This window comes from Lampris incognitus, chromosome 1, assembly GCF_029633865.1.
Source record: "Lampris incognitus isolate fLamInc1 chromosome 1, fLamInc1.hap2, whole genome shotgun sequence".
Lineage (NCBI taxonomy): Eukaryota > Metazoa > Chordata > Actinopteri > Lampriformes > Lampridae > Lampris > Lampris incognitus.
Window position 1 is genome coordinate 152,870,411 of NC_079211.1, and position 25,690 is coordinate 152,896,100.

General features: G+C 51.1%; 1 protein-coding gene across 1 annotated transcript; it reads right to left on the reverse strand.

Moving 5' to 3' along the window:
* Nucleotides 1–393: 393 nt before the first annotated feature.
* Nucleotides 394–16,815, reverse strand: LOC130114776 (E3 ubiquitin-protein ligase KCMF1-like). The gene is made up of 7 exons (XM_056282684.1): nt 16,663–16,815; nt 13,460–13,627; nt 12,635–12,774; nt 11,904–12,005; nt 5,030–5,210; nt 2,387–2,705; nt 394–2,065 (listed from the first exon to the last, which is right to left on the reverse strand). The coding sequence occupies exons 1-7, from the start codon at nt 16,802–16,804 to the stop codon at nt 1,738–1,740; spliced, it is 1,380 nt and encodes a 459-aa protein (XP_056138659.1). The 5' UTR covers nt 16,805–16,815; the 3' UTR covers nt 394–1,737.
* Between the last annotated feature and the right edge of the window lie 8,875 nt (nt 16,816–25,690).

The window sequence follows — 25,690 nt, forward strand, 5'->3', positions numbered from 1 at the left end:
ATGTTGTTCCGCCCCGCAGCTCAGCAGGAGCGCAAGTCTAGTCAGAGTAGAGACGCAAGTCCAGTAATATCCCTCTATCGTGGTGCGGGTCACGACTCTGCCAGCTGTGTGTGTGTGTGTGTGTGTGTGAGGAAGTGTCCTGCGCATGTGAAGGTGTCGGGCAGGTCATCATCAGCATTACGTGTCCTATAAAAGCAGTGTGTTGTCGTGTTTCCCAGGGCGCCGCTGTGGCGGCAGCGGTACTGCCAGAAGACGCCTAGAAGCGCCAGACCTCAGACCTCCGCACTCAAGGTGAACCTGGAAGACATGAGGACGCTTATTGTAGCCTCTACACGCGGCAGTCAGAGACAAAACATTGCACACGCACAAAGCAGAGAGCAGGAGCGGATCAGATCATTTCCATCCAAAACACTTTTTATTGTCCTCCAAGTTGAATGGTTACCCTGTGGCGTGGCCCTTTCCCCGAGCCAGAACATACATTGCATTTCTTAAGGTAGCAGTGGAGGCATAGAAACTTCTTTACTCAGAGATGAACGGAAAGAGCATACAGGATCTCCCCTTCCAGTCACGTGGAATAATGTTTGCATTCATGAGCAATGGAGAGAGGGTTAGTCTGACCACAGGAAGCTGGAGAGCAGTATCTGGTCTAAAGGAAACCAACGACAAGTACTACCGCGTCAACACCAGGCGTCTTTCTTCCATGTTATAACGTAGAAAAGGCCAACAACAGTCACACGGTGGTGGAAGATTACTGTCACACACGGCTTGTCGCCATGCGCCTGTGTGTGTCTGTGTGTGTGTGTGTGTGTGTGTGTGTTTCGGGCTGCCTGGCTGCAGAGCGCATGTAGTGTAAAAAGACATTTCTTCCAGATATGCAATTCAAACCAAAGTGCTTACGGTTGATATAAAGCGAGGCCGCCTTGCTCCAAACACCTATGACATCACATGACGGGGGAGGGGAGGGGAGGGGAGGGGGTCAACACTTGATATGAATGGACCCTAACTAGACCAACAGCGGCGTGTGTGTGTGTGTGTGTGTGTGTGTGTGTCCTTGTCACAGAACTCCTCACTGGGTAAATTTACAGGTAACTCGGGCCATGTGAACAACTAGCCCCCCCCGCTGGCGTGACGGTGCAGTTAGAAATGGGCACATGGTGATAATAAGCTCATGCTTATATTGTGGTAAACCATCCAAGCACTTTAATTAATAACTATAAATACACAGCAGCACTTTTTTTTTCATTTTTATTTTTTTGTTGTTGGAGAGGCTTTTGTCCGTCTCTCTCCCTGGGTGAGGGTTGGTGTGTGTGTGTGTGTGTGTGTGTGTGTGTGTGTGTGTGTGTGTGTGTGTGTGAGTGACGTGTTCGACTCAACGGCTAACTAGGCTCGCTCATCTGCTAGGAGGAAACGGGTTATGTGGAGCTGATTATCAACTTTCATATAGACTTTCTATAATAATATATTCATATATAGTTATTTATCTTTCTCTCGCTCGCTCATCCACCCGACTCGCTCGCCTTCACATTCTCTCGTCTCGCTACTTTTAGTCAATGTACACAATGTAATAAAGGTGGGGAGGAGTGGGGAGCAACAGAGCTGAAAGGACAATCACTGAGAAAAGAAAAAGAAGAGCCGGAGTCTTGTTTTCTCATCCACTGGCAGTTGGACAGACTCAGACGGTCAGCCAGTTACAATGGTGATTTGGAGAATGGGGGTGGGTCGTCAGTGGTGATGTCATCAAAGAGGCGGGGCTGGGGGCTCTTTCTTGGCCGTCGTGGTTTTAGGTGTGGGTTTCGTGGCCTTGCTGGCGGGGGTGGTCTCCTTCAGGTTGAGGTTCTCCAGCGCCACGTCCAGGGTCATGACCTCCACGCAGCCCATGGCCTGGAAGTCGGCGAAGTTCCGCAGCGGTCCGTGGTAGTCATCCTCATCCTCGGAGGAGGAGGCCGAGGCGTTCTGGTCAGGCAGCAGCGTGGAGAGAAGGAGCTCCGTCACAAACAGACTCCGGTCAGCCCACTGCGCCTCGCACGCCTGCCTCTCCGACTCAGACAGCCGCGGTTCGCTCAGCCTGGGGGGGGGGGGGGGGGGGGGCACAAGAGGTAAGGAGAGAACGTCAGAGCAGAGGAGGACCGAGGAGGTGTTAAGCTTGAGGAGGACAGGGATGCAGAAGTACAGGTTAAGTAAATGCAGAAGGTGAGCAGGAAGTACAGTTTCTCTGGGTAACACTGCTGAGGACGGCCAGTCGTATGCAGGCTTCCAGTCTGGTCCAGCGCTCCACCTGCAGGTTCCGCTGACCGGCACCGGTTCCACCAGAGACGAAGACCTGCACACTCTCCGGCCGCCCACCGCCACACTAAAGCAGGAACACCGAGCGACGGGAAACACCAACCTGCTGAGTAGAAACTGGGAGCTATGTGCAGTGTGCTGCGTGCTGGGCTCCGGGGGGCCCGGGTTGAGGCTGGGGTTGGTGTTGTGGTTGGCGCTGGGATTGGGGTTAGCGGTGGCCGAGTTGGTGTTGAGGATGGCGTTGGTGCGGCCGCCCCCTCGTGTGGCATTACGGGCCGTCTCTAACTGCTGGCGCGCCGCCTGGGCCTGCTGGCGCTCCAACTGCAGCTGCATCTGGAGCTGCTGGAGCTGGGAGGCCGACGGGCCGGAGCTCAGCTGGCCGCCGGCTGAACGCCGCACCCCCGACAACTGGGACAGGAGCTCTGGCAGAGGAGGGCCAAGGAGAGAGGGGCTTGATTTTACAAAGTGCAGCAGGTGGGTAAGGAGGTGCTACATGTATTTGTACTTGAATGTGGAGCTCTACTGCCGAGCGACATGAATAACCCGGACTCAGGCTAACGGACTAGACCGCCACGCAGGAAGACAGACGGTGGACACGCCGCCGCCCGCAGCCCGCTGCCATCTTCCCACACTCCCGGTTCTCATGTGCTGCTCAGTTTGCCGAGGACTGGGAGGACTGGGAGGACTGGGAGGACTGGGAGGACTGGGAGTCCCGTCTGTGGGGACGGAGTGTCAAACAACAGCAAACACCACTTCAATACTACCTTAATAATACTTCAACACTACATAAATACCACATCAATACTACATAAATACTACTTCAACATTACTTCAATACTACATAAATACTACTTCAATATTACGTCAATACTACATAAATACTACGTCGATACTACTTCAATACTACATAAATACTTCAATACTACTTCAATATTACATCAATACTACTTCAATACCACGTAAATACTACTTCAATACTACTTCAACATTACTTCAATACTACATAAATACTACTTCAACACTACGTAACAACTTACAACCACACAACACCTGAAACACTCATTCACAACACAACACCTAAAAACCACACAACACCTGAAACACTCATTCACAACACAACACCTAACAACCACACAACATCCGGAACACTCATTCACAACACACCTAACAACCACACAACACCCGAAACACTCATTCACCAACACAACACCTAAAAATCACACACCCGAAACAAAACGCAACACCTAAAAACCACACAACGCCTGAAACACTCATTTACCAACACAACACAACACCTAACAACCACAAAACACCCGAAACAACTACACAACACCTGAAACAGCCATTCACCAACACAACACGTAACAACCACACAACACCTGAAACACCCATTCACCAACAAAGGCTGGTCTAAAACCTATTAGTCTGTCAATCAACCAACCACCCAAGCAACCGAAGTAAGATTACTCAGTCTATCTGTCAGGATGAGGCAGAAACCGAACCCCTGTGCCAGCCTGTCAGTGAAGTGACTGAACAACCGTCCTATCAGCCACCAGCCAGTGGGGGCATCTCTGCAGTGAGTTACGTTTACACTGCCTCCTCTAATTTTGGTTGCAGCGCTGAGGCAAAGGAGTCATTCCTACACAAGGACTCAGCTTCTCGCCCAGTACTACACCCTAAATCAAACCCAGAACTGACTGCTGTTATTTGAATATACATCATACAGGAAATTTACCTCAGCAGCGACTGGGCCGATGCATTACATCATGCTTATAACATGCCCCACAGCAAAGACGAGAAATATCAGGGGCAATGATTACAATTTCTGGGCAACTGGTATTCATAATTAAAGCTTTGCGAGCAGCATTTCTAATTTCCCTTCCCATACCTTTGAGCAGGACTCACACATGGAATGCAGATGCTCATATCCAGTAAACATAACATTCCCAGAGTAAAAAAATTGATTTGACACAGAAATGAAAGCTGTCTGAGCACAAAACTGGTCGGAGCCAGCAAGATGACAACAGGCGACCGAACACTATTTATAGTAAGCAGGACAGAAGCACACCAGTCAAACTGTTAGCTTAAGAGACTCTGCTCACCACCCAGAGAGCTATAGCAACTATTAATGAGTCTCGGCTGCCTCGGCTGGTGCCTTGTTTATCAGGCGGCGTGAAACAGGCCACTCACTACAGCACAGCTGGAGTCGACATGGCGAGTGCCAGGCGCTGAACCAGACTCAAATTGGGAACAGGATAAACAAGGAGTTGCCACAGCAACATCCCTGCCCACGTATTGTTTCACTGTCTGGACCACATGCGAGTCTATACTGTGGCATGCACTTGGCACCCTGCCAACTGTTTCCTGCAGAATGACTGTACTGCGAGCCATTCAGTATGGCTGTATGGAACACATGCCGACAACATGGCCCATCAACGCATGGGCAGGACGGCCATATGTGAAATATGTTGTGTAACCTCCAGTAATGGCAACTGTTGGGTTGCTTGTTAAATTTACTTTTTTGTTGCAAGCGCGCTGGTTGTTCATCTGAATTAACAGTCTCTGTCTCATTCTAGGGAGTGTCGAGCAACTTGGTGCAGGTATTTTTTTCTGCATTTTATCTGCACTGGTGTCCATGACTTCCTGTTGTTGCAGCTGTGAGCCTGAGACGGACAGCTGAAGACATCAGAGTGGAGTTGTGTGTGTGGGTTTTCACATGTAAGCCTGCAGTGTTGTGGTGACCGACCTGCTATGGGATCCATGGCCTCTCTGCTGTAGTTGGAACTCTGTGTGGAGCTCTGGCTGGTAGAGAGCCCCCCTGTGGTGCTGCTGGTGAAGTGCATGTTAGACCTGCGGGCACGGGGACCCCCCAGACCACGTCCAGGATGGAACATCCTCCTGACGTGCCGCACCCCACTGGACTCGTCGTGAAACTCGGCGTTAAGGAACGTTGAGTAGAAAGAGAGATGTGATCAAACAGCCACAACCTGAACTGCAACCCCACCATCAATTCAACCCACCATCTCTCACCCCACCACCACGGCCTCTCATGTCCACACACCGTCTCTCACCCCACCACCACGGCCTCTCATGTCCACACACCGTCTCTCACCCCACCACCACAGCCTCTCATGTCCACACACCGTCTCTCACCCCACCACCACAGCCTCTCATGTCCACACACCGTCTCTCACCCCACCACCACAGCCTCTCATGTCCACACACCGTCTCTCACCCCACCACGGCCTCTCATGTCCACACACTGTCTCTCACCCCACCACCACAGCCTCTCATGTCCACACACCGTCTCTCACCCCACCACCACAGCCTCTCATGTCCACACACCGTCTCTCACCCCACCACGGCCTCTCATGTCCACACACCATCTCTCACCCCACCACCACGGCCTCTCATGTCCACACCATCTCTCACCCCACCACCACGGCCTCTCATGTCCACACCCCGTCTCTCACCCCACCACCACAGCCTCTCATGTCCACACACCGTCTCTCACCCCACCACCACAGCCTCTCATGTCCACACCCCGTCTCTCACCCCACCACCACGGCCTCTCATGTCCACACCCCGTCTCTCACCCCACCACCACAGCCTCTCATGTCCACACACCGTCTCTCACCCCACCACCACAGCCTCTCATGTCCACACCCCGTCTCTCACCCCACCACCACGGCCTCTCATGTCCACACCCCGTCTCTCACCCCACCACCACAGCCTCTCATGTCCACACACCGTCTCTCACCCCACCACCACAGCCTCTCATGTCCACACCCCGTCTCTCACCCCACCACCACAGCCTCTCATGTCCACACACCGTCTCTCACCCCACCACCACAGCCTCTCATGTCCACACCCCGTCTCTCACCCCACCACCACGGCCTCTCATGTCCACACACCGTCTCTCACCCCACCACCACGGCCTCTCATGTCCACACACCATCTCTCACCCCACCACCACGGCCTCTCATGTCCACACCCCGTCTCTCACCCCACCACCACGGCCTCTCATGTCCACACACCGTCTCTCACCCCATCACGGCCTCTCATGTCCACACACCGTTTCTCACCCCACCACCACGGCCTCTCATGTCCACACCGTCTCTCACCCCACCACCACGGCCTCTCATGTCCACACACCGTCTCTCACCCCACCACCACGGCCTCTCATGTCCACACCGTCTCTCACCCCACCACCACGGCCTCTCATGTCCACACACCGTCTCTCACCCCACCACCACGGCCTCTCATGTCCACACACCGTCTCTCACCCCACCACCACGGCCTCTCATGTCCACACACCGTCTCTCACCCCACCACCACGGCCTCTCATGTCCACACCGTCTCTCACCCCACCACAGCCTCTCATGTCCACACACTGTCTCTCACCCCACCACCACGGCCTCTCATGTCCACACACCGTCTCTCACCCCACCACGGCCTCTCATGTCCACACACCGTCTCTCACCCCACCACAGCCTCTCATGTCCACACACCGTCTCTCACCCCACCACCACGGCCTCTCATGTCCACACACCGTTTCTCACCCCACCACCACGGCCTCTCATGTCCACACACCGTCTCTCACCCCACCACGGCCTCTCATGTCCACACACCGTCTCTCACCCCACCACCACGGCCTCTCATGTCCACACCGTCTCTCACCCCATCACGGCCTCTCATGTCCACACACCGTCTCTCACCCCACCACAGCCTCTCATGTCCACACACCGTCTCTCACCCCACCACCACGGCCTCTCATGTCCACACCGTCTCTCACCCCACCACGGCCTCTCATGTCCACACACCGTCTCTCACCCCACCACGGCCTCTCATGTCCACACTGTCTCTCACCCCACCGTGGCCTCTCATGTCCACACAGTCTCTCACCCCACCGTGGCCTCTCATGTCCACACAGTCTCTCACCCCACCACGGCCTCTCATGTCCACACACCGTCTCTCACCCCACCGTGGCCTCTCATGTCCACACAGTCTCTCACCCCACCACGGCCTCTCATGTCCACACACCGTCTCTCACCCCAACGCGGCCTCTCATGTCCACACACCGTCTCTCACCCCACCACGGCCTCTCATGTCCACACACCGTCTCTCACCCCACCGCGGCCTCTCATGTCCACACACCGTCTCTCACCCCACCACCACGGCCTCTCATGTCCACACACCGTCTCTCACCCCACCGCGGCCTTTCATGTCCACACACCGTCTCTCACCCCACCGCGGCCTCTCATGTCCACACACCGTCTCTCACCCCACCGCGGCCTCTCATGTCCACACACTGTCTCTCACCCCACCGCGGCCTCTCATGTCCACACACCGTCTCTCACCCCACCGCGGCCTCTCATGTCCACACACCGTCTCTCACCCCACCACGGCCTCTCATGTCCACACACCGTCTCTCACCCCACCTCGGCCTCTCATGTCCACACACCGTCTCTCACCCCACCACCACGGCCTCTCATGTCCACACACCGTCTCTCACCCCACCACGGCCTCTCATGTCCACACACCGTCTCTCACCCCACCACCACGGCCTCTCATGTCCACACACCGCCTCTCACCCCACCACGGCCTCTCATGTCCACACACCGTCTCTCACCCCACCTCGGCCTCTCATGTCCACACACCGTCTCTCACCCCACCACCACGGCCTCTCATGTCCACACACCGTCTCTCACCCCACCACGGCCTCTCATGTCCACACACCGCCTCTCACCCCACCACGGCCTCTCATGTCCACACACCGTCTCTCACCCCACCTCGGCCTCTCATGTCCACACACCGTCTCTCACCCCACCACCACGGCCTCTCATGTCCACACACCGTCTCTCACCCCACCACGGCCTCTCATGTCCACACACCGCCTCTCACCCCACCACGGCCTCTCATGTCCACACACCGTCTCTCACCCCACCGCGGCCTCTCATGTCCACACACCGTCTCTCACCCCACCGCGGCCTCTCATGTCCACACACCGTCTCTCACCCCACCACGGCCTCTCATGTCCACACACCGTCTCTCACCCCACCACGGCCTCTCATGTCCACACACCGTCTCTCACCCCACCGCGGCCTCTCATGTCCACACACCGTCTCTCACCCCACCACGGCCTCTCATGTCCACACACCGTCTCTCACCCCACCTCGGCCTCTCATGTCCACACACCGCCTCTCACCCCACCACGGCCTCTCATGTCCACACACCGCCTCTCACCCCACCACGGCCTCTCATGTCCACACACCGTCTCTCACCCCACCGCGGCCTCTCATGTCCACACACCGCCTCTCACCCCACCGCGGCCTCTCATGTCCACACACCGTCTCTCACCCCACCGCGGCCTCTCATGTCCACACACCGTCTCTCACCCCACCACGGCCTCTCATGTCCACACACCGTCTCTCACCCCACCGCGGCCTCTCATGTCCACACACCGTCTCTCACCCCACCGCGGCCTCTCATGTCCACACACCGTCTCTCACCCCACCGCGGCCTCTCATGTCCACACACCGTCTCTCACCCCACCACGGCCTCTCATGTCCACACCGTCTCTCACCCCACCACGGCCTCTCATGTCCACACACCGTCTCTCACCCCACCACAGCCTCTCATGTCCACACACCGTCTCTCACCCCACCACGGCCTCTCATGTCCTCACACCGTCTCTCACCCCATCGCGGCATCTCACATCTACACACCGTCTCTCACCCCCGGCTGTGGCCTCTCACGACTACACACATCTACACACCGTCTCTCACCCGGCTGTGGCTCTCACGTCTACACACCGTCTCTCACCCGGCTGTGGCTTCTCACGACTACACACATCTACACACCGTCTCTCACCCCACCGCGGCCTCTCACGTCTACACACCGTCTCTCACCCGGCTGTGGCCTCTCACGTCTACACACCGTCTCTCACCCGGCTGTGGCCTCTCACGACTACACACATCTACACACCGTCTCTCACCCGGCTGTGGCCTCTCACGACTACACACATCTACACACCGTCTCTCACCCGGCTGTGGCTCTCACGTCTACACACCGTCTCTCACCCGGCTGTGGCCTCTCACGACTACACACATCTACACACCGTCTCTCACCCGGCTGTGGCCTCTCACGACTACACACATCTACACACCGTCTCTCACCCGGCTGTGGCTCTCACGTCTACACACCGTCTCTCACCCGGCTGTGGCTTCTCACGACTACACACATCTACACACCGTCTCTCACCCGGCTGTGGCTCTCACATCTACACACCGTCTCTCACCCGGCTGTGGCCTCTCACGTCTACACACCATCTCTCGCCCGGCCGTGGGTCTCACATCTACACACATCTACACACGTCTACACACGTGTCTCTCACATACAAAGGAAGATAAAGGCAAGGGCACAGACAGAGATACACAGACACAGATCAAACAGCAGCCTTGCCAGAGACGCAGGAAGACCTGAAGATGCAGACACATAATGAGAGAAATACATACCTTGAGACAGACAGACAGACAGAAGCTCTGGTCCACTTCTATACCAGTACTTTGTTACAGACCATTTTGCCAAGACTGCACTTCAGATAACTTCCTTAAACCCTGGATTACTGTCATTCTGTCTGAGTGTAATTGTCACACCATCTCTGGACACTTTTTTTTTTAACCAGTCAAAGTGGATGCTGGCATGTCAACACTTGACACTACGGGACAGGAAACTAGGACCCCGCCATTTTTAAAAAGGCAACAGCTAATTAAACTGTTTGTTAGTTGTTAGCTGCGATACACTCACCCAGTGTAGTCTTTTCACTCCGCCAAGGAGGCGCCAACGTCGTCTACTGAGTCACCACAGAAGGTAACTCAATAGTAGACTGGACTACTTCTAAAGCACGTAAGTTGCCGTGTTTACTAGTCCTCCTCCCAGGTCTCCATGGTGATGGTGGCTGCCACCCGGACACTGCTTGGCATCGTCCTCATCACGTTTTTATATATCTTATAAATCCATATCCTGTTTCAATGTTATATCCTCCTCTCACGCCGATGTGTGACTGTTTTTTCTCGTCTCTTCTCCCACGTGTGTGACTGGTGTGACACGAGTCTCTCGTGTGGACGTGTCGTCTGTCCTCCTGCCAGGTCTACATGTTGGCGGTGGTTACGTGGCTCAGGTCCTGGGCTGTTCCACTGGCATCTGGACACTGCTTGGCATCCTCCTCATCATATTCTTCATGTATCTTACAATTTTCCGTTATCCTCTTTCAGTGTTGTATTAACACAACATCATGTCATCTTGTGCGTCTTGGGAGAGAGACCCTCCTCTGTTGCTCTCCCTGAGTTTTCTCCCTAGTTTTTCTCCCCGTTAAAGGTTTTTTTAGGGAGTTGTTCCTTATCCCATGAGAGGGTCTCAGGACAGGATGTTGTGTTGCTGTAAAGCCCCGCAGGCACATGTGTAGTTTGTGATATTGGGCTATACAAATAAAACTGACTTGATTCACTATATCGTACTTGATCTGACCTGAATGGGGGGTGGACCTATAACTTCCCTCAAAATCTTGATTTAAATCAAAACATTACAAATGTGTGAAAGCACCATCCAGTGCAGTGGGTCATCTTAGAAGGATGGGCCAGTTTCTACTGAAAATTAACTGACAGACCAGTCACTTGTTGAGAGCAAATAAACAACGTGGTACTCTTGAAGCTTTTCAAATCTTAACAAAAACTGGCAAAAACAGTCAGTTTATGAAAGACGGGGCTGAGGCTTCAGACTCTGACTTGCACCTCGGAGGGAAACTTGCATTACAATTATTGTGAAAGGTTGTGCGGTACCTCCACATCCCCGTTCTCATCTGGCCTCACTGAAAAAACTGTTTGGTGGGCTGAAACACAGCCTGGCACAGGGGAACCTGGAGAGCTGGAACTGTTATCTTCTTCCTCAGCCAACGGGGACTGTCTTCCCAGTGTCCCGAGTACTTCGCTCACTTGTGTGGAGGCTGCTAAAACTGACACAGTCTCAAGTCCTATTCAACTACATCAATATACAGACAAACTACACAACACTTAAATCAATAAATAAAGTAATTTGTCCAATAATGACCTAGCTAACACAAGACCTGGACACAGGCACTCTAGCTCCTCTGCTGTAAGCTGACAAAGATGGCAAAAGAAACACATCTGTCAGCATTATTCATGCAAGCAGCATTGTTCACTGTCAAATCAAAGCATTTATAGTCTCTCACGCAGTCAAACGTCAAAAATGTCACCAAAACCTGCTGATGTGCCCAAAAAAAGAGCTTGTTCTGATCGTCACTTTGATGGCAGTGAAAGCAATCTGAGCTCCGCAAACGGCCTGGGGATTCATGTGAAGGCAGCGCCAGACCTCCTCTGTCAGGCACAATAAAGGTCAAATGCTAAAGCAGGCGTATAATAATCACGCACCAACACAAACCTCTGACACTCTCTCACTTAAATGGCAGATTTGAAACCAGATTCACCCAGCTCCTCGGCTGGGCTTAGCTATCAATACGTGAACACTACGGTACTACTGGGCTCTGTCTGCACTTGGACAATACAACAAAAACAAACAGTGGTGACTTGTGAAAAGGATATCAAGTCTCTGGGTGCTCTGTGTTCAAGTGTGAGATGAGCAGCGAAGTCGTCCGTCACGTGATTAGGATCTCCACCTGGCAGGGCTGCACATATGGGACAGATCTAAAGGCAGGAACAGAAGGAAAAGGAAGGAAAATGTCGGCACCCTTTCATTGCACTGAACACTTCAAACATGTCGGCCTGCACGCTACAACACTGAAGGAAAGAGAGAAACTACAGCTGTTAATAAAACAGCTGTCAGGTCACGTTTTCCAGGTTTACCACACCAAGTATCAAACTGAAGTACTGTGAGCCTTCACCTGTCCAACTCTCTAGCGTAAGAACCAGTGTTGTGTTACTGGCTGTAAGAGAAGTGAATTGTATTTTTTGAGCTGTACACTTTACCCCACATTACTTGCATTTCAGTGTTTGTGTGATGAAATTAGACAGCAATGTTGGAATATTTTGAGGTTTTGTGACTTTGCCAACAACTATTTAGGCCGCAATGAGCATACTTTGATAACTTCCATGGTCCTCCAGTTCTGACATCATAGTCAGACCACCATCCTGTTTGCTTACTCCACACTCAAAGTTTTTCCCAGACACATTGAGGAGCAAATGTTCCATTAAGGAGCAAAATAAATACACATGGACGTTTTGCTGGTTGTTAGGAGTCAGTGTCAACATCCTCAAATATCCTCTGAACGGGGCTTCCAGAGATGTTTGGGTGCGAAGCTTGGGGACCAGCTCACCACTTCTGTAGACGTCTCTGTGTGCTCGGCGGCCACGTGCTCCTGCAGGGAGATCTCTGTGTAACCCATCCTGCCACAGTAAGGGCACGTGAAGGCCTGGGGCTGCTCTACTGAGAAGGCTTCTCCACCGTAGTACAGGTCTGCATGAACAGGAACAAATGTGGACATGGCACTGAATTGTCAAAGTGGTTTGGTCTAACTGCCAAGCCCGATTTTTTTGGTCCCCAGGTTGCAATTGCTACCCATAAGCATCAGGGTCTAGGATCATTTTGGTAGAGAGAACCTTTAGCCATCACATTGTGTATAATTTTATTTTAAAAAAACCTTCCCCTTGAGAGATGGGCGAGCATACACTGCATGTAACAGGACCAATTCATAACACATTGTCTAAATGAGATGCTGCTTTTGGATAGCAAGAGCAAGTGATGGAGGCTTTTTCAGTCTATCTTTTACATCGTTCTTAATCTCAGCCTACAGCACTGAATGACTACCCAAACTAACAGTCAACATGCCTGTAAAGCTGACTGGGTGATAAAATGAAGGCCTCATCTAGTTTAACTTGGAATCTTCTCCATCTCTACTTTACAAGCAACCAAACATCACATTTATTATTAATCTGGAGAATCTTCATTCTCCTTTATATCACCTTTAAAAGCCTACATTTCATCCCTCAGTTTTCTGGGTATGCATAACCACCCACTGATACCTTACCTATACAAAAACTTTGGGTAGTCAATAAAGACAAATGTATAACAACCATTAAATGTTACAATTGTGTTGACAGAGTGAAGCCTGACAGAGTATACAGTCACTGCAACTACTGACCAAAATCCACCCGGGTTAATATACACTGCATGGGATGCTCTGTGGTATGTCTGGTTGTAGTGGCTCCACTCTCGTAGCACGATGCACACAGGTCGTAGTCGTAGCAAATTAAACATTTGTATCGTCGCCCTCTAAAGTTGCCTTTCAAACATGCATCGCAGCTCACACCTAGGAAAAGACAACGACAAAAAGATGTAGAGAAAGGGAGCCGAAAGGACAGACACTTATTACGATGCCCTGAGTGGTGGTGTGCTCAACATACTAAGATGGAAGACAACCTATCAAGTGCAATAAGAAGGTTCTGTTTTTGACCTTATTTTTCTGTTTGTCAGCATGCGATCTCAAAAAACAGAAGGATAGATCTCACTGAATTTTGTGAGCAGGTGGATCTTTCAGATTTGGGTAATAAAATTCTGTATACTTTGAGAAACCAATTTTAATTTTTTTCTAATTCCTCACAGAAATAAATGGCATGTTTGAAATCTCTTGTGAGCGAACAGGAAGGATATCATCACAATTTAATTCATAATACCAACTCAAACCTCTAACCACCCTGCCAACACTTTCAGCCAGCCCAGATATCATCTCCTGGAAGCCCACTTCCTGATTATTACCTTGGCCAGGGAGGTAATAACTAGAAAGTACAGGTGTGGTATGTTCTCAGGGCGCGTTCAGCCTTGGCAGAGGTTTGCACCCGTCTAGTGCTCTTTTCATAAACTGTGGTATTTGACAACACCTCATCAACAAGTGACAAAAATCAATGTTATTTTAGAACTCAGGAATTAAGTAAAAGATTATTGCCATCAAAATAGCCAATCTTCTGCGTTCTCACTTAGCATCGTCACGAAATGCCTTGACTGGGATTCCTTGATCTCTGATAACCTTTTTATAACTGAGAAAAGCTCCCACTTTCCAAATTCCTATATAAATGTGTGTGTGTGTGTGTATGTGTGTGGGGAAGGGGGTTTCATACCTTTTCAAAAAGGAAACTGTGTTTAATTGAATAAATTTCTTTTGTGCAAATCATAAGGTTGTACAGAGGTGAAAAGAGATTAACTGCTTCCCATAGATATATATATAAATGTACAAACCCACAATGACGTTCCCACACACTAACAATAAAGGGGCAGTTTTTTTCTGGTTCAAGACACACTCTGATTCAACATATTTCTTGGTGGCTAAGATACACCGCAAATGACTTGCATTTTCCTGATTCAACTTGGCTTACATATTTACAGTGAGTGTGTACCTATACTGAAACATCTAATCAATTGGAGTCCCCGCCAAGCAATAATCACTAAAGTCAATTCTTACCAGCACTAAGAAATGTTAAGCGACGCCTAACAGATCAACAGCTGAATATATGTCCCATGCACAGCTTATAATAATGTAAATATATAAACACATCACCCCATCCCGATATCCAAATGATGTGCCTAGCAGCAGCTCTCAACTCCTACATGTTTTATAGAATGAATAAAGTGATGCTTCTGAGGTAAATACTGTCCGATGTGTTTTGAGCCCTGGCAATATTTTGATTGACTACAACAGTTGTGCAACCTGGATGTATTGTATGACACTAGTCACTCGAAACTGCCTCATATCTCCATTCATAGCTAAGCAAAGTGGGAAAGCTGGAAGTGTCAATCTGACCCTGCCACAGTAAGGAATAGTGGTGGTATCAGGGTCTGCAGTAATGTAAGCTAATCCACTGTACAACTCACAGATAAAAACTTGCTAATGCAACGTTACTCAAACCTCATTTATGTGGCACATTTTGTGTGTTAAAATGCAACACACTTGACATCAAGGGAAGGTGAACAGATAAAGGCAATGATGAAAGAAGACAGGTTCTCAGCAGGCAGATGTCTCTCGTCTGGGCTTGGTGATCCTGCCGCCTGTGGGACTCCAACCTAGGTTGATTTCGGTGGGAACCAAACCCAAGGTTCTGGGATGATTACCCCAGCTTTGTGCAGGCGGGACTCGAATCCCAGAACATGGGCCAGGGTAGTGGTGGTGGTGGTGGGCCTCAAACCCACCCAGTCGCTTCTTAGGTGCTTCTCGTATTGGCATGTACACAATCAGTTCACGCACACATTAGAGCGTCCTGACAACAAGCAGATGTGGGAACTCGGTGCGCGATACCGTTTGCTGCTCCCTTAGCTCGTCACTCGTGTTTTCTCTCCCTTTTAACTAGCCACTATGCTGCTGCCCTTACTCCTCTTGTCAAGCACTTTGTAACCTTGTTTCGTAAAGCCTCACACGAATAACGGCCATCCATTATTGTGGTTATCTATTATTATTATTATCATTGCAATGATTACTTTGGGGCCGCCGTGGGCCTGACCTTACACTGAAACCTTGGCTTGCTGGCTAGCTAGCCAGTGTAGCAGTACTGCAGCTGGCAGCTAACAAGCTAGCGGGCTAACGCAAAGCAGCTAACGTACCCGTTAACTTAGACCAGTCGCTACCGGGGACAGCGCCGCTGGCTAACTGACACACGCCTGCCGCCGCCAACCCACTCCTCTCCCCGGCAGCAAGGTTGGCCGCAAGGGCGAGGTTTACATGACACCGCTGGCAGCTAGCGGGCGACACCGGATCCGGGAGGCCGACTTTAACCAGGAAGAGCGCTGAAATTAGCTTAACGTTAACATAATGGCAACGCTCAAACTCAGCAACGCCGCCTGCGGCTCAACGCCTCACACCGGTTCTCTCCGTCGGCACTCCCCCCCCCCTCTCCTCCCCTCCCCCCGCAAACAAGCCCGCTAGCGCTACCCCGGCTAAGCGCTAGCCCGGCTACACGCTAGCCCGGCTAGCTAACCTAGTTATTGACGGCTAACGCTAGCGTGAGCTTGCATGCTAGCCACGGCGAAAGGTCTAGCTCAGTTGGCTAACGACCGCCTCCTTCCGCTTATTCGTCAGCGATATTTTACTCGACTAACAAACAGCCTTCTACTTTCCGGGGAACCGCGACGGCGACTCAAGGCCCCGCCGGCTTTGGAGACACATCTAGCGGCCACATGTGACGTGTCTTCCCGCGACGCGCTGCGACAAACGCCCGGCCCTGGTCGGCTAAAGGCCGGCCTGCGCTAGCCGGGGACGAGCAGCAAAACACGACACGCTCCACTAGCCAGGTGTAATGTTAGCATACTGCGCACTACCCACACCGCTTTGTTGCTCTGCCGCGGACATTCTACTCTTACCTTCATGTCGGGACATCCTACGGACCCTAATACAGCCCCTCGTTCGGGCTCCTTGGCTTTGCAACACGGAATAATATGGTCGGCTGGAGAGAAGAGAAGAGAAGCCGGGGCTAGCTGCTCTGTCCCTGGCCTCTTCCCTCATGAAGGATCCGGTCTGGCACACCGCCCCCCTCCGCCTCCTGCTGGGGCGCTGCTGGGTGCACTTCACTCACCTACCGCCTGAGGGAGGTGTTGTCTTCTGTGTAAAGGGGTAGTAAACCTTGTTTATATATATATATTTTTAACCTGAACACATGTTGGTTATGGACCTAGGATGGTAGAACGGTTGTCTTTTTTTTACATCCTCAATCCAATAATCCAATTCAGGATCGTGAGGGGCTGCAGTCTATCCCAGAATGCATTAGGCAAAAGGCAGAGAAAAACTGGTCACACACACACACACACACACACACACACACACACACACACACACACACACACACACACACACACAATCATTTATACCTATAGGCAATTTAGAAACTCCACTTCACCTAACATACTTGTCTGAAGATGTGGGCAGAAACTAGAGTACTACCACTACTACTACTACTACTACTACTACTACTACTACTACTTTCAGCTGCTCCCGTTAGGGGGCGCCACAACAGCTCATCCATTTCCATCTCTTCCTGTCCTCTGCATCTTCCTCTGTCACACCAGCCACCTGCATGTCCTCTCTCACCACATCCATAAACCTCCTCTTTGGCCTTCCTCTTCTCCTCTTCCCTGGCAGCTCCATATTCAGCATCCTTCTCCCAGTATACCCAGCATCTCTCCTCCACACATGTCCAAACCATCTCAATCTTGCCTCTCTTGCTTTGTCTCCAAACCGTCCAACCTGAGCTGTCCCTCTAATATACTGGTTCCTAATCCTGTCCTTCTTCATCACTCCCAATGAAAATCTTATCATCTTCATCTCTGCCACCTCCAGCTCCTCCTCCTGTCTTTTCATCAGTGCCACTGTCTCCAAACCATATAACATAGCTGGTCTCACAACCATCTTGTAAACCTTCCCTTTTAACTCTTGCTGGTACCCATCCATTCATCCATTATCTTAACCGCTTATCCTGCTCTCAGGGTCGCAGGGATGCTGGAGCCTATTCCAGCAGTCATTGGGCGGCAGGCAGGGAGACACCCTGCACAGGCCGCCAGGCCATCACAGGGCCCACCCCCCCCCACACGCCCACACACACACACATGCCCCCCACACACACACATTCATTCCTAGGGACAATTTAGTACAGCCAATTCACCTGACTTACATGTCTTTGGACTGTGGGAGGGAACCCACGCAGACACGGGGAGAACATGCAATCTCCGTCCTTTCACAGAGGACGACCTGGGATGACCCACCAAGGTTGGACTACCTCGGGCTTGAACCCAGGACCTTCTTGCTGTGAGGCGACTGTGCCACCGTGCCGCAAGGGAAAGATACAAGGGAAATATCTTGCTGGTACCCTTCTGTCGCACATCACTCCTGACACTCTTCTCCACCCACTCCACCCTGCCTGCACTCTCTTCTTCACCTCTCTTCTGCACTCCCCATTACTTTGGACAGTTGACCCCAAGTATTTAAACTCATATGCCTTCGTCACCTCTACTCCTTGCATCCTCACCATTCCACTGTCCTCCCTCTCATTCACGCATAGGTATTCCATCTTGCTCCTACTGACTTTCATTCCTCTTCTCTCCAGTGCATACCTCCACCTTTCCAGGCTCTCCTCCACCTGCACCCTACTCTCGCTACAGATCACAATGTCATCTGCAAACATCATAGTCCACGGAGACTCCTGCCTGATCTTGTCCGTCAACCTGTCCATCACCATTGCAAACAAGAAAGGACTCAGAGCCAATCCTTGATGTAATCCCACCTCCACCTTGACCCCATCTGTCATTCCAACCACACACCTCACCACTGCTACACCTCCCTCATACATATCCTGCACCACTCCTACATACATCTCTGCTACTCCTGACTTCCTCATACAATACCACACCTCCTCTCTCAGCACCCTGTCATATGCTTTCTCTAAATCTACAAAGACACAATGCAACTCCTTCTGGCCTCCTCTATACTTCTCCATCAACATTCTCAAAGCAAACATCACATCTGTGGTGCTCTTTAATGGCATGAAACCATACTGCTGCTCGCTGATCATCACCTCTCCTCCTCTTAACCCAGCTTCTATTACTCTTTCCCAAATCTTCATGCTGTGGCTGATCAACTTTATACCTCTGTAGTTGTTACAGTTCTGCACATCGCCCTTGTTCTTGAAAATCGGTACCAGTATGCTTCTTCTCCACTCCTCAGCCATCCTCTCACTTTCCAGGATTGTGTTAAACAATCTAGTTAAAAACTCCACTGCCATCTCTCCTAAACATCTCCATGCCTCCACAGGTATGTCATCAGGACCAACTGCCTTTCCACTCTTCATCCTCTTCATAGCTGCCCTCACTCCTTCAATTTTCAATTCAATTTTATTTGTATAGCCCAATATCACAAATTACAAGTTTGACTCAGTGGGCTTAACAGCAACACAACATCCTGTCCTCCTTCCTTGCTAATCCACTGAACTTCCTGATTCACTATCCCCACATCATCCAACCTCCTCTCTCTCTCATTTTCTTCATTCATCAGCCCCTCAAAGTACTCCTTCCACCTTCTTAGCACACTCTCCTCACTTGTCAGCACATTTCCATCTCTATCCTTCATCACCCTAACTTGCTGCACATCCTTCCCAGCTCGGTCCCTCTGTCTAGCCAATTGGTACAAGTCCTTTTCTCCTTCCTTAGTGTCTAATCTGTCATACAACTCACCATACGCCTTTTCCTTTGCCTTTGCCACCTCTCTCTTCGCTTGACACTGCATCTCCTTGTGCTCCTGTCTACGTTCTTCATCTCTCTGACTATCCCCCTTCTTCTTTGCCAACCTCTTCCTCTGTATAATTTGCTGTACTTCCTCATTCCACCACCAAGTCTCCTTGTCTTCCTTCCTCTGTCCTGATGACACACCAAGTACCTTCCTAGCTGTCTCCCTCACTATTTCTGCAGTGGTTTTCCAGCCATCTGGCAACTCTTCACTACCACCCAGTGCCTGTCTTACCTCCTGCCTGAACTCCACACAACAGCCTTCCTTCTTCAACTTCCACCATTTGATCTTCGGCTCTGCCTTCACTCCCTTCCTCTTCTTCTGTGCATCATATTCTTCATAAATTTTATAAGTCCATTATAATTCTGTTTATCCTCTTTCAATGTTGTATGCATAAATTGTGTAAACACAACATCCATTGTAAAGGAGCTGGGCCTGGGAGTAGGAACATTGCATGCCGGCCTGATTAGGACGGCCAGGAAGTCTGTGTACGCCGGCCTGATTAGGACGGCCTTGGAGCAGGAACGCCATGCACATAAACCTGATTAGGACACGCGCTACACATGCAAAACAACACGAGGAAAACGTAATCGACAGCAATGAAGGGAAACCAAAAAAGAAGATCACGCCTGTCTCTGAAAAAGCACCACGCCTTGTTGTTTTAGTATATATCACTATGTGTTTCTGTTATTTGGCAGACGACTCCCGGTTGCACCGAGGGTACGTCTCCAGCGCTGCAGCATCACCTGTGAACTATTTGTTGTGTGCCAATAAAATGACACGAACCAGCAAGAAGTCGTCTGACTTCTTATTTGCCTATGTCGACCTGAATCAAAGAACCGGGCGAGTCTTTTGCAAAAGATAAGACTCAACAATTGCACGTAGTCTGTCTTGGGAGAGAGAACCCTCCTCTCTCTGTTGCTCTCCCTGAGGTTTCGTCCTATTCTTTCTCCGTTAAAGGTTTTTTTTTGTTGTTTTTTTGTTTTTATTTTAGGGAGTTGTTCCTTATCTGATGAGAAGGTCTAAGGACAGGATGTTGTGTTGCTGTTAAGCCCACTGAGGCAAATTTGTAATTTGTGATATTGGGATATACAAATAAAATTGACTTGACTTGACTTGATTTCTTGGTCTCCAAAGTCATCCTACAGACCACCATCCGATGCTGCCTAGCTACGTTCTCCCCTGTCACCACCTTGCAGTCTCCAATCCCTTTTAGATGGCGCCTTCTACATAAGATATAGTCCACCTGTGTGCACTTTCCTCCACTCTTGTACGTCACCCTGTGTTCCTCCCTCTTCTTGAAATATGTATTCACCACAGCCATTTCCATCCTTTTCACAAAATCAACCACCATCTGTCCTTCCACATTTCTCTTCTTGACTCCATACCTTCCCATCACCTCCTCATCACCTCTGTTCCCTTCACCAACATGTCCATTGAAGTCCGCTCCAATCACCACTCTCTCCTCCTTGGGTACCCTCTCCACCATGTCGTCCAACTCACTCCAGAATTCTTCTTTCTCCTCCATCTCACACCCAACTTGTGGGGCATATGAGCTGATAACATTCAGCAATACACCTTCGATTTCCAGCTTCACACTCATCACTCTGTCTGACACTCTCTTCACCTCCAGCACACTCTTGACATACTCTTCCTTCAGAATGACCCCCACCCCATTACTCCTCCCATTCACACCATGGTAGAAGAGTTTGAACCCACCTCCGATACTCCTGGCCTTACTCCCCTTCCACCTGGTCTCTTGCACACACAGTATGCCTACCTTTCTTCTCTCCATCATATCAGCCAGCTCTCTCCCTTTACCAGTCATAGTGCCAACATTCAAAGTTCTGACTCTCACCTCCACACACCTACCCTTCCTCCTCTCTAGCTGCCTCTGGACATGCCTTCCCCCTCTCCTTCTCCTTCGCCCAACAGCATCATAGTTTCCACCGGCACCCTGCTAGCCAACAGAACCGGTGGCGGTCGTTGGTAACCCGGCTTTCGACCGATCCGGTGTGGAAGTCTGATTTATGATCTGCATATTTGATTTGCCAAACATTTTATGCTGGATGCCCTTCCTGATGCAAGCCTCCCAGTTTATCGGCACTAAGAGTGGACTGGCTTGTGCATCCTCAGTGGCTGGGTTGGGAGGAAACTAGAGTACCCTAAGGAAACAAATAACAAAGGGATAACAGCCATACAGGTGGGATGGAATCAAACCCACTTGGCTGAGGTGACAGTGCTGACCATTAAGTCACTAGACTTGATTGCCCTCATGATAGATAGATTTATAATAACCGGTATGGCACAACACCCAGCCGCTTTGAGGGAGAAGATCTATGCTTTTCAGGGGGGCAAATTACAATCCTAACTGTCTATATCATATCAAGTCATTCAAGAGTGTGAGAACCATGTGACACAGCTGACACATGTGGGGTCCAGCTGCACGTTAGACCAATAAAATACAAGGCGAGTAGAGGTGACACGCTGGCATTGACCAATGACACTCATGGGGTAGACTTACGAGAAGATGGGATGAGTGTTCTTTACATCTCCGTGAGAATGGAGAGACAGGCTCAAAACAACTACTTACTCACTCATCAAGGCCATCAATGCCAAGCGATTTATTTGCTGGTTTTGTTTGAGTTGGCAATGTGGGGCCATGCCCCTGGGCATTTTCAGTTCATTTCTGTACCACACACCTCACAGCTCACCATTCAGGGACTGTTCCCATGTGTACCACACACCTCATAGCTCACCATTCAGGGACTGGTCCCATGTGTACCACACACCTCATAGCTCACCATTCAGGGACTGGTCCCATCTGTACCACACACCTCATAGCTCACCATTCAGGGACTGGTCCCATCTGTACCACACACCTCATAGCTCACCATTCAGGGACTGGTCCCATGTGTACCACACACCTCATAGCTCACCATTCAGGGACTGGTCCCATCTGTACCACACACCTCATAGCTCACCATTCAGGGACTGGTCCCATGTGTACCACACACCTCACAGCTCACCATTCAGGGACTGGTCCCATGTGTACCACACACCTCACAGCTCACCATTCAGTGACTGGTCCCATCTGTACCACACACCTCATAGCTCACCATTCAGTGACTGGTCCCATGTGTACCACACACCTCACAGCTCACCATTCAGGGACTGGTCCCATGTGTACCACACACCTCACAGCTCACCATTCAGGGACTGGTCCCATGTGTACCACACACCTCATAGCTCACCATTCAGGGACTGGTCCCATCTGTACCACACACCTCATAGCTCACCATTCAGGGACTGGTCCCATGTGTACCACACACCTCACAGCTCACCATTCAGGGACTGGTCCCATGTGTACCACACACCTCATAGCTCACCATTCAGGGACTGGTCCCATGTGTACCACACACCTCATAGCTCACCATTCAGTGACTGGTCCCATCTGTACCACACACCTCATAGCTCACCATTCAGTGACTGGTCCCATCTGTACCACACACCTCATAGCTCACCATTCAGTGACTGGTCCCATCTGTACCACACACCTCACAGCTCACCATTCAGTGACTGGTCCCATCTGTACCACACACCTCATAGCTCACCATTCAGGGACTGGTCCCATCTGTACCACACACCTCATAGCTCACCATTCAGGGACTGGTCCCATGTGTACCACACACCTCATAGCTCACCATTCAGGGACTGGTCCCATGTGTACCACACACCTCACAGCTCACCATTCAGGGACTGGTCCCATGTGTACCACACACCTCACAGCTCACCATTCAGGGACTGGTCCCATGTGTACCACACACCTCATAGCTCACCATTCAGGGACTGGTCCCATGTGTACCACACACCTCATAGCTCACCATTCAGGGACTGGTCCCATCTGTACCACACACCTCATAGCTCACCATTCAGGGACTGGTCCCATGTGTACCACACACCTCATAGCTCATCATTCAGGGACTGGTCCCATCTGTACCACACACCTCATAGCTCATCATTCAGGGACTGGTCCCATCTGTACCACACACCTCACAGCTCACCATTCAGGGACTGGTCCCATGTGTACCACACACCTCACAGCTCACCATTCAGGGACTGGTCCCATGTGTACCACACACCTCATAGCTCACGGACTGGTCCCATCTGTACCACACACCTCATAGCTCACCATTCAGGGACTGGTCCCATGTGTACCACACACCTCATAGCTCACCATTCAGGGACTGGTCCCATCTGTACCACACACCTCATAGCTCACCATTCAGGGACTGGTCCCATGTGTACCACACACCTCACAGCTCACCATTCAGGGACTGGTCCCATGTGTACCACACACCTCACAGCTCACCATTCAGTGACTGGTCCCATCTGTACCACACACCTCATAGCTCACCATTCAGTGACTGGTCCCATGTGTACCACACACCTCACAGCTCACCATTCAGGGACTGGTCCCATGTGTACCACACACCTCACAGCTCACCATTCAGGGACTGGTCCCATGTGTACCACACACCTCATAGCTCACCATTCAGGGACTGGTCCCATCTGTACCACACACCTCATAGCTCACCATTCAGGGACTGGTCCCATGTGTACCACACACCTCACAGCTCACCATTCAGGGACTGGTCCCATGTGTACCACACACCTCATAGCTCACCATTCAGGGACTGGTCCCATGTGTACCACACACCTCATAGCTCACCATTCAGTGACTGGTCCCATCTGTACCACACACCTCATAGCTCACCATTCAGTGACTGGTCCCATCTGTACCACACACCTCATAGCTCACCATTCAGTGACTGGTCCCATCTGTACCACACACCTCACAGCTCACCATTCAGTGACTGGTCCCATCTGTACCACACACCTCATAGCTCACCATTCAGGGACTGGTCCCATCTGTACCACACACCTCATAGCTCACCATTCAGGGACTGGTCCCATGTGTACCACACACCTCATAGCTCACCATTCAGGGACTGGTCCCATGTGTACCACACACCTCACAGCTCACCATTCAGGGACTGGTCCCATGTGTACCACACACCTCACAGCTCACCATTCAGGGACTGGTCCCATGTGTACCACACACCTCATAGCTCACCATTCAGGGACTGGTCCCATGTGTACCACACACCTCATAGCTCACCATTCAGGGACTGGTCCCATCTGTACCACACACCTCATAGCTCACCATTCAGGGACTGGTCCCATGTGTACCACACACCTCATAGCTCATCATTCAGGGACTGGTCCCATCTGTACCACACACCTCATAGCTCATCATTCAGGGACTGGTCCCATCTGTACCACACACCTCACAGCTCACCATTCAGGGACTGGTCCCATGTGTACCACACACCTCACAGCTCACCATTCAGGGACTGGTCCCATGTGTACCACACACCTCATAGCTCACGGACTGGTCCCATCTGTACCACACACCTCATAGCTCACCATTCAGGGACTGGTCCCATGTGTACCACCCACCTCATAGCTCACCATTCAGGGACTGGTCCCATCTGTACCACACACCTCATAGCTCACCATTCAGTGACTGGTCCCATGTGTACCACACACCTCATAGCTCACCATTCAGGGACTGGTCCCATCTGTACCACACACCTCATAGCTCACCATTCAGGGACTGGTCCCATCTGTACCACACACCTCATAGCTCACCATTCAGGGACTGGTCCCATCTGTACCACACACCTCATAGCTCACCATTCAGGGACTGGTCCCATCTGTACCACACACCTCATAGCTCACCATTCAGTGACTGGTCCCATCTGTACCACACACCTCATAGCTCACCATTCAGGGACTGGTCCCATGTGTACCACACACCTCATAGCTCACCATTCAGTGACTGGTCCCGTCTGTACCACACACCTCATAGCTCACCATTCAGTGACTGGTCCCATGTGTACCACACACCTCACAGCTCACCATTCAGTGACTGGTCCCATGTGTACCACACACCTCATAGCTCACCATTCAGGGACTGGTCCCATGTGTACCACACACCTCATAGCTCACCATTCAGGGACTGGTCCCATCTGTACCACACACCTCATAGCT

Bases quoted from the DNA above. Each gene is read 5' to 3' on its own strand.
- LOC130114776 (XM_056282684.1), bottom strand. From the start codon at position 16,804: ATGAGGGAAGAGGCCAGGGACAGAGCAGCTAGCCCCGGCTTCTCTTCT. The intron at 5,211-11,903 runs ATATCCTTTTCA...GCCGAGTTTCAC, and splicing joins ACAGAGCACCCAGAGACTTG to GACGAGTCCAGTGGGGTGCG. The intron at 2,706-5,029 runs GTCGGTCACCAC...CTCCTCTGCCAG, and splicing joins GGCCATGGATCCCATAGCAG to AGCTCCTGTCCCAGTTGTCG.